We start from the raw sequence: 10,631 nt of genomic DNA on the forward strand, positions 1-10,631 counted from the left end.
ACTATAAGAACTCATCTTCGTGCAAATGACGTAAAGTTTCGCCCTACAATGAAAAAACCATTGCTTGGTGAAAAGCACATCGAAAAGCGACTTGCGTGGGCAAAGGAAAATGTTGATCGAGATTGGGACGAGGTAATATTCACCGACGAGGCTTCTGTTTGTGGTTACGTGACGTCATCACATGTCTGGACACATTCAACCTCAAGATTAGTGCAGCGGACTGTAAAACATCCGATAAAAGTGCATCTCTGGGGTTGTTTCTCGAAACATGGGTTTGGGAGATTGCACCTACATATACGGAACTCATTTTTTGTAACGTGGTAACAAGATGAGAATTGAAAGCAAACTGAATGTTAAATCAAAAAGCATGAAAGAGGGAGCTCTTCTTAATATTTTGACACCAAAATCATGTCGATACACCTTACCGACTGCGAGTAAAGCCACCCACGCTTTAACTTGACAGACTGTATTTACACATGGAATTTTGCTTTTGATTACATTTGTTTGGAAACCTACAAACAATTTTAAAATAATTTATTATCATAAATTATAATATTATTTTTAAACTTCTTAATATAATATAAATATTAAAAATTCGAAAAATTTTGTTTTTCAATCAGTCGCCTAGAAAGTCGAACTTGTTAGTATTTGGTCTTACCATTCATATCCTTATATTAGGTTTGTAATGAAGTTAAATAAAATTTTTAAATTATAATTTCCAAGGTATTTAATTTCAACTTGAAATTCAAAAGTTCAAACTGTAAAGCTGAAGATTTCTTCATTTCAAGTATTACAAAATAAACGAATAAATAAATCCAAAAATGCACGCACGTTGAATCGAAAATACTATATTTGATCCGACAAAATGCACACGTCTAATCTAAATCTGTTCTTCCATCACCGATAAATTGTAACGACTAATTATCAAATACGGGCTTTGCCAAAAAAACTATCAAAAAGTAAAAAAAAAAAAAGATAGAACTTTGAAGCCGGAATTTAGCACAAGATTCTATAAAAGTACACTTAATATTTGCAGCTTTGTTAGAATCCGACATTAAAACGTTTGTGAAAAACCGGTTTTTTTTTAGAAAGAAAATATAAAATCACTGCATTCCCTGCTCAACTATGTCACCTTTTATAATCAGACAGGCGACTTCTTATGGAACTTGGAGTGTGTTCATTTTTTGTAAATAACAAAAAAGGATTTCCTTCACTATCTCTTCGATCCATTCCCCTTTTAAATATTTTCAGAACTCGCAAAATCCATTTTCCAAATTTATTCTTAAATTATTAACTACAATACGATTACTACTTTGATTGCTAGAGTTTGCCTTCGATTTAAAAATCATGCATAAATCATTCATTAAATCTAATTTAGTTGTCGATTTTATGTCGCTCTTACATATAAAAGAAAAAGTTAACGTGCTGCTAAACACTTTAAACACTAAACCATGACATACTAGGTGACTTTTTTATTCCTTTTGATGGCGTTTTCTTGGAACGGAGTTCGGACCGTTTAGTTGGTGTTTTTCCAATACTAGAATTGGCAATTGAAGCATTTACCAATTTTCGAGAAGTGTTTAAACTTAAATTGGAACTGGTACTGAAACAAACAAAAATAAAATAAAATTAATATGTATGTAGAAAATATATTTTAAAACATAATAATGAATGGTTTTTATTTTTCAAATATACAGAGGTTCAGTACTAATATCCTCTGAATGTTTGAGTACACAGAGATTTTCCAGAAATTTCATACGGCTGTACATAGTTGTAAGTACACTCGCACTCCAAAAGTAGGACAACTGTGCGTATACCGAAAAGCGCGGATCTATTTGAAATCAATGAATAAAAGAAATAATGATATAGATAAATATTTGAAGCAAATTTTCACTTTTACGAAATAAATTAAATTGAAGTTAAGAAATAGCTCATTTCTTTCAATATTATTATTATCATAGGATTATAGAATTCTTAGATTGATCTAAAATTATCGTGTTATTTACTTAAAAAACACGTTCGTTTCGCAACACTGCTCCGTCCTATGTTGCTGATCAATCTCTCTAGCAATCACAGAAAGTGAAGAGCCTCACAAAGTCGTCATGTGAGGTTCCCCACTTGGGTCCCTTAGTATCCAAGCTCTTTTTTCAGGCGTCTTTCACTCTACTGACACTCTTTTAATCAACTGTTTTTTTATGCAACCTCTCTTATTTCTGTGGGCTTTTATGTCCCATCTAACTAGGGTCTCATTCACACATTCTAGCCATTCTTTCCGCGGTTTGCCTCTGGGTACGCTACCATTTACTTTACCTTGATACATTTGTTTCGCTAGTCATTCATCTGGCATTCTCTCAACATGTTCGAACTATCCTAACCGATTCCTTTCCCATGTGTCAACTAGTGTTTCTTCTACACCACAATCTTTGAGAATGATCTCGTTACTCACTTTGTCCATCAGACTCTTCCCGCATATTATGCGCAGGAATTTCATGTCAATCGCGTTAATTTTACTCTAATATTTTTCATGATAGGTCAATGTCTCACTACCGTATAGTACTTATTATTAATGTAATATTACAAGTTTTTACTTTCGAATTTTAAATAGACCCGCACTGTTCGGTACATGCACAGTTTGAAAAGGTCGCGGCCTTGAGATTCAGACACGCGCGAGTGTGTGCTGCCTTGAATTCGAGGTGCGCGTGCGCGTAGTAGGTCTGCGTGCGTTTTCAAGCATTACCCCCGAAAACTAAACATTGCAGGAGTGGGAGCTCCTTTCACGGTCCTATCGCCCCAAGAGCATATCTCCATGTACTATCCGACGATGCACGAGTTTAAACCCGCGCTCGTCCCAATTAACGAATGTCGATCTAGCTGATCCGACTTTGAATTTGTAGCAAAAACATTATAAACTTTTATCAAAAATATTAATTTTTCAAAGAAGAAGAACAATTTTCTACCAAAAAGACGAATTGCCTAGTAAAAAAAAAATACATTTTTTACCTGAAAATTATAGTTTATACTTAAGTTTTCAGTTGAAAAAGTTAAATTTTTATAGAAAGAAAACAACAAAAAAACGAATTTTCAAGCAAATACGAGAGCAATTTTCAATAAAATTGATAAATTTTCAACTAAAAAATATAAGGTTTCAATCAAAAATTAAATTGTTAATTTTCAGTAAAAAATATGATTATTGGATTTTCAATTAGAAACGATACATTTTTATCAAAAAGTAGAACAGTTACATTTTTAGTTAAAAAAATAAATTAAAAAATATATATATACAACAAAATAGTTGCATTTTCAAACAAAGAAATGAGTTTAAAAACATAAAGAATAATATTCTTTAAAAAAAACTAATACTCAACAAGTTACATGAATTTTCAACCACATAGTTGAATTTTCAACTACAAAAGATGTTTTTTGGAGAAGTGAAATGCAATTTTCACAAAACGTTGGCCAAATTCGTAATTTTGTACACGATTGGAACCCGAAATAAGGTAGATACACCGGTAATTGTTACTGCATTAGTTATCGTCAAATGGCCGCGTATTTTTCGTATAAAAAGAGTCGCGCTTGCCGCGTGTGATAATAATTGTGATTTTACATAAGTTTAAACATCCTTTTATCAAATTAGTGTTTTTTTCGGTTTAATACTTTTTACGTGCCTAATGATAACTAACGTATTTTCATAATTTAAATTTTAATCGTGACTAAAAATTGACTCCAATCGAATATCATGTTAAGTGATCAAAATTAAGTTTTTCTATATCTGCTTTAATCGGTTAAGCCCTTTGTGAAAATAAAAATTGTGTTTTAAATACAATTACAAGCATTATTAACAGAAAAAAAATAAGTTTTAACAGAATTTTTAACAAGAACCAAATTAATTTTCAACAAAACAGTTTTGGTTTACATTTTTTGTTGCATTTTTTTTTCTTTTGTCAATACTTAATTTTTTTAAATAAAAACTTAAGTATTAACTACAATTTTCAGTTAAAAAGTGCATTTTTTAGTTGAAAATTTGTCTTTTTGGTATAAGATTTTTCTTCGTGTTTGAAAATTGATATTTTGGATAAAAATTTTAATATTTTCCTAAAATACGTTTCTCTCTTTAAATTATTTTTAGAGCTGAAAATTAATCTATTCCATGCTTAAAAAATTCTCTTTTTTAGTTGACAAATTCAACTATCTGGATAGAAATTCATGTATTTTTTTGGAAATTCGATTTTTTTTAATTATGTTTTTTACTGGAAATGTTACTATGGCATTCCTGGTTGAAAATTCACATATTTTATGGAAAATTTGTTGTTCTTTGTTTTTTGTTTTTGAAAATAAATTTTGTAGAAATTTTATATTTTTTAGAAAACTGTTCATTTGAAAATTAATAGATTTGGTTAAAATGTAAATATTTGATGAAAGCTTAGCTTTTTTATTTTTTTCACTGAAACTGTAATAATTCCATTTTTAGTAAAAAATTTATCTTTTTAGTTAAATATTATTCTTTTCGTTTGTGAATTCACTTCTTTGTTTAAAAATTAAATTATTCTGTTTTAAATCCAGTTGTTTTTTTGTTTGTTTAGAATTTATTTTTTGAATTAAAAATACAAATTCATCCATTAATTGAAATTAAAATTTATCTATTTTTACTACAAAATAATGGTTTCATTGACAATTCAACTATTTTGCTCAAAAATTTTATTGTTTTACAGTTGAAAAAAATTTTTTATCTATAAATTTAACTGTACCATTTTTGGTTGAAAATTTAACTTTTCTAAGTGAAAATTTCTTTATTTTTTCGTTGAAGATTGAAGTGTTTTGTTTAGTTGAAAAATTGTTTTTTGTTTCCTTATATGTTTTGGTATGCTCTTCAAGAATCAATGTTCAAAATTGAGTTTTGTCCAGTGCAAAATCCAATATGGTGCCAAATTTGTAGAAAAGTACCAAAAAATCGGAAATTTTTTTATCATATTTTTTTCGAGCCGAAAGAATATTGGGAATCGAACCTAACTATAATCAACGCTTATCGGAATAGCTGATATGCTAAAAAAAACTTGTGTCACCGATCTCAAATAGACATACCCTGCGGACAATGGAGGGTCGAATATGGCAGATCCAGTAGGGCGAACATGAAATTCTGAAAAATCTAAGATTTTCTCACAACTCTGTACTCGGAGGTTTTCGAAGTCGCTAATTATGCATTTGACATCGAATTTTTGGAATTAAAAATGTCGGACCCAATATGGCGGACATAAAATTTTGGAAACTATGCGATGCTTCCGTTTCCAGTACCGATAGAGGATACACGGTGTTTTTCGAGTGCGAACATTTTTTGCTGAGGAGAAGTGAAAAGTTGAGTGAGTACGGTGAGGGTATGGTGAGTAAGGATGCTGGGATGAAAGTGCAAGTGTGAATGAAGGGATTAATGGAAAGTGAAAATTTAAACGGAAAATACAAAAGTTGACGAAAGTTGATTTTGTGGTTAGGTTCGCTTGAGTGATATACTGGGTTTCTTGGCAGTAAGTAGGGGTTCGAAGGGTGAGAAGGGATAAGGAGTTAAATAGACATAAATTGTCAAAAAGAAATCAGTGTAGGACGGAGAGTTTTTGGAGAAGGGGAGGTAAGGCTAAAGGTCAGTTAACAGGGTAGAGTCATGTCAGTTATGCGCAGTCCACAACGTGATTTCGGAAGGAGGCAGATCGAGTTAAGTGAGAAGAGTGAAACAAATAGGGATAGCTACAGCAAAGAGAGAGAAGGTAGAAGAGTAGATGAGGCAAGCAGTGAGGGAAGTGCAAATGAAACGTTCACTACGCCTTTGCATCCCGTGCCAACGGCAGAATCAAGACGAGGACGGGGGCATAGGCACGGGAGGCCCACTAATTTAGAAAGGCTTGGATCGAAATTGGGAACCGCGGGTTCGCGAGATTTGTTGCATATGTGGCAACAGTCGGTAAGCGCGATTAGCAGCGAGAGCATAAATAGCGAAGGGGAAGAAACGGGAGATGATAAAAGGAAAAGAGAGCAGGTGGGCGAAGAGGCGGAGAGAGGCAATGACTTACAAAAGGTTAAGAAAAAAAAGAACGCCGGAGAGAAATAGGGATGAAGGGAATATGTTTGTAAAGTTAGAAGCCCTGATAAAAGGATTTAATGAGGAGACTTCACGAAGATTAGATGACACATGCGGAAAACTGACTGATATGAAGGAACAAGGGGAAGATGTAAAAGACGAGGTAAGAAAAGTGAAACAAAAGTGGGAAGAATGGGATCAATTATTGACAGGAGAGAAAGAAAAGGTGTGGAATAAATGGAAAGTGGACAGTCGAAAGGCAGAGGAGAGATTAGGAAGGTGATGAGAGACATCGACGCGAAAGTCAGAGTAGAAGGGATAAGAAGACTAGGAGGGAATAGAGAGAGCAGAGAATGTATGTTTTTAGTGAACTTGGGGACTGAGCAGGACAAATATGAAGCTATGGAGAAAAAGAAGTTGTTGAAAGGAAGAAATGAAAGAATCGAAGAAGATCTAACGTGACGGGAAAGGAGAAGAAAGTGGCTAATCGAGCGAAAGGTATGGACTGAGAGTTGTAAAGGTAATAGGGTAAGAATTGGCAGAGATAGGATATGGGTTAACGGAAAGATATGGATTTGAGACGAAGAAGTAGAAGAACTGAGGGAGGGTAGGAAACGGATAGCGAATGAAGGGGACAAAGAGCATGGAAGGGGGATTGCAAGAGTCGCGCGGGGGGGGGGGGGGGGGGGGGGGGGGGGGTTTCAAACGGCAAGAGAATCTGAATGAAAGGAATAAAGGAGATAAGCACAAAAAGAGCGACGTGCAAGTAGCATTCTGGAACGTGTCAGGACTAAAAACCAGGATAAAGAATTTTGGGGAGAAGGGCAGAAATGAGATGTGATAATGATGAGGGAGACGTGGGTGGATGAAAAAGAGTGGAAATGTTTGAAAGGAATATTACCGAAAGCATATGAGTGGAAGATGCAAGCAGTATGAAAGGAGCACGTGAAAGGGAGAGGAATGGGTGGTATGGTGTCAGGGGTAAGAATTGAACTGGTGGCAGAGGAAGAAAAGAGAGAGTATATAGAAGAAAAGGATGCAACAATGGTTAGAAGAATAAAATTAGGAAAAGTTATTGTGGATGTAGTATGCATGTACAGAAGAAGAGGAGAAAAGGGAGGGTGGAGAACAATTAGGAAATCCACAGAGAAAGAGGAGAGGCTAGTCCTAACAGGAGGGAATTTGAATGCATGGACCGGGAAACAAGGGGGAGAAGTATGGGATAGAGAACCGGTGTTTATAAAAAATGGAAACAAAAGGAAACGAATCGGAAGGGTAGGAGGCTATTGGACATACTGGGAGAGGCGGGCTGGTTCATTTGTGACGGAAATGCAAGAGGAGATAAAGAAGGTGAATATACGTACGCGGGTATAGGGGACACCGTAATAGATTACATTCCCGCAGAACACTTTCCGGTAATCGCGACAATGCGACGTGGTAGCTCAAATAGCAATAGGGGGAAAAAGAAAGAAAAGAGAGAAAATGAAGTGAAAATGGGCATGTTGGGGTAGGGAAAGTTAAGAGAATTTAGAGAAAAAATAGAAAACGAGGACATAGGGGGTTCGGAAGAGGAAGGAGTTGGCACACTGATAGAAAAACTTAGAGGAGCGATTGATAAAGTAAGGGAAGAGGTGAGGCCGAGAGAAAAAGAAGAGGAGTTTAGGAGAGGCTGGTGGGACTATGAATGCAGAGAAAGTAAAGCTAAAGGAGATTGTAAGGAAATGGAGGAAAGGGGAAATGGAAAACGGAGAACTCAACAGAAGAAAGAGGGAGCACGAAAGAATGATAAAGGAGAAAAGACAGAAGGAGAAAGAAAGGTATATGGCAGAAGTAGATACGGCGGTAAAAGAAGGGAGGGAATGGAAAGTGATTAATAGGGAAAGAGGAGGAAAGAAGGGTATAAATGAAGCAATAGAAATGAAAGATGGGACAAAGCACTTGAAGGGTATGCTAGGAGGAGTGGAATACAGGGTAAAGGAAGAAGGAAGAAAAGTGGGCGATGGGGAGGAGGAAATTGAAAACTAGATTAGTAGGGATGAGGTGAATGAGACGACTGCAAGTTTGAAAAGAAACAAGGCTATAGGGGAAGGTAGCTTGGAAAATGAAGCACTAAAATATGGAGAATTTGGGGTGACGTAAGACATGTGGAGGATTTGAAACAAGGTGGCCGGAGGAGTGAAAGTCAGAGCTGGTAGTACCGTTGATTAAGAAAGGAGAAGCCAAAAAGGTGGAGAAATATAGAGGTATCACACTCATGTCCATGGGGTATAAAATTTATGCGGAAGTGCTTAGAAGCAGGTTAGAAAGACAGATAGAAGAGAAGGCAAGTTTACCCCACAACCAAACGGGTTTTAGAAAAGGAATGGGAACCATAGATAACGTCTACGTGCTCAACTCGTGCTCAAGAAATATTTGTAGATACTAAGATAAGTGTGAAGATCGGAGATACGAAAGGTGAAGAATTCTGGACAGGAAGGGGGCTCAGGCAAGGGCGTCCGTTGAGTCCACTTCTATGTAGTATTCTTATGAGAGATTTAGAGGAGAAATTTGAGATGAAAGGGAAAAGGGGGACAACATTAGGAACGGGCAAACTGTACTCACTAGCATTTGCAGGTGACGTAGTGCTACTAGCGGATGATGAAAGAGGTATGAATTTGTTGAGTGTCCAAAGAATATGTGAGGGAAAAGGGTTTAACAATTTATGTGAACAAGACCAAGATGATGTGTTTCAGAAATAAAAGGGGTAGATTAGAGTACGAATGCGTGATGGTAGAGTTGGCTGATGAGTTTTGCTACTTAGGATTTTGGTTCGATACGAGAGGGGAAGCGAGCTACAGGTCAGAAAGAGGTTGATATGCGCGAGTAAAGTAATGTGACAAGTATGGTGTATAGGAAAAAGAAGTTTCAAGAATGACTGAAAGATGAGAGTGTGAATGTTTGATGTATTTGTATGGTCAGTGTTACGCTATGGTATGGAAATCTGGGGATGGAAAGAACACAAGGGAATAGACAGTTTACATGAGAGATTTTTGAAATGGAGTTTGAGAGAGAGCTGGAGTTTCTCAGGTTATATGCTGAGGGAAGAAATAGGACGAGAAAAAATGGTGATGAGGCAAGTGAAAAAAGCCTGGAACTTCGAAGAGAAACTAAGAAGGGATGAGGGAAGCAGAATTCTACACGCGTCTGCTCGCAAGGTCATGGATAAGGAGAGGAGGGGTAACATGGGGCTTTCAAAATGGGAGGAGGAAAGATATGAAACGAGGCGTGCATGTGGTATAAATGAGAGGGGTACAGAGTGGGAGGAGATAGAGGAAGAGTTGAAGGCAAGGCAAGGTGAGGAAAGACGGGGGAAAATCGCAGATTCAAGGAACAACAGCTGGTATAGAATGGTTAAGGGGCAGGGGGAACCAGAGTACCTGAAAAAGATTTAAAAGGAGAGCAAATGGAATAGAATAATGAGATTCAGAATGGGAGAGGGTATAAGAGCATGCAGGTATTGGATGAATGAAGAAGAAAATATTTGTAGAGTATGTAGGTATGAGCAGGAAACATGGTTGCATGTGTTAGATAGGTTACAGGCGATGAAGGGGAAGGGGAGAGTACAGAAGAGAGAATAAAATGGATTCTGAATGAAAATGGTCAGGGGGAGGAATGGATGAAGAAGCTAGAATATCTTAAAGAGAGAGAGACCTGGTTGCACACGGTAGTAGAAAAAAGGCCAAAAACTGACACCGAAAGAAGGAGAGTTACGAAGTGGTGTTGCGAACTACAGTAAAAATTTTTAATTGATGATGATAAGAGGAAATGGAAGCCCAGGGCTTCGTCAGTGACAGACAAGGGGACTCACTCTAATCAAATATCCCGAAGGAAACAGAATTCTGCCACGTCCACGTCGTTGTCTCTTGGTTATGCTTAGCGTCGCATGTCTGAATCGTGAACCAGACAGATTTCGAAATTTTAAGTCTGCCATATTGAATCCGCTATATAGAATTCTGAAAATCGGATCGCGAAGCGCAAGAACCAACATTCGCGTGCCCTAGCATTGAGAATGTATAGTACATATTTGATTTTTAAATTAAATTATTCGAATGAAAGTTTAACTAAATTATTAAAAATTCATTTCATTAGTAGAAAATGTCACTATTTTTTCTAAATGAAGTTTTTAACTATTCTATATTTAGTTGAAAATTTAGCTTTTTTAGTTAAAAATTCCACTACTTGGTAGGAAATTCATTTTCGTGATTTTTTCGAATTTAGTTAATCAAAGTATGAAACTGAACTATTTGGTTGAAAATACATGTACTTTGTCCAACATTTAATTATTTCTTTCAAAATTCACATGGTATTTAATATATATATATTTTTTTTATATTGATTCTAGAGGAATCAAAACCGAATATATATAAGGGTTTCTGCTGAATATGGTTACAAAAATAAATAGGCAGTCGTGGACAATTGTCCAGGCGTGGTCCCGAAGGAATTAACCCCTAAGCGGAGGTGTGAAAACCGTGCCGAAAGCTGAATGGCACCTGGGTGAGGTGTCTAGAACGGTGACTCTGGGATACCA

The 10,631-nt window shown here is 36.0% G+C and overlaps 1 protein-coding gene across 3 annotated transcripts in view; it reads right to left on the reverse strand.

Moving 5' to 3' along the window:
• Positions 1 to 10,631, reverse strand: part of LOC117175909 (cell division cycle protein 20 homolog) — a 135,391-nt gene that overhangs the window by 33,562 nt on the left and 91,198 nt on the right. For all 3 annotated transcript variants that reach the window (XM_033365751.1, XM_033365748.1, XM_033365750.1), the window contains one exon: positions 1,461 to 1,603. In XM_033365751.1, coding sequence (XP_033221642.1) covers positions 1,461 to 1,603 — 143 coding nt within the window. The remainder of the gene's footprint in view (positions 1 to 1,460; positions 1,604 to 10,631) is intronic.

The sequence above is a fragment of the Belonocnema kinseyi genome, chromosome 7, assembly GCF_010883055.1.
Source record: "Belonocnema kinseyi isolate 2016_QV_RU_SX_M_011 chromosome 7, B_treatae_v1, whole genome shotgun sequence".
Classification (NCBI taxonomy): domain Eukaryota; kingdom Metazoa; phylum Arthropoda; class Insecta; order Hymenoptera; family Cynipidae; genus Belonocnema; species Belonocnema kinseyi.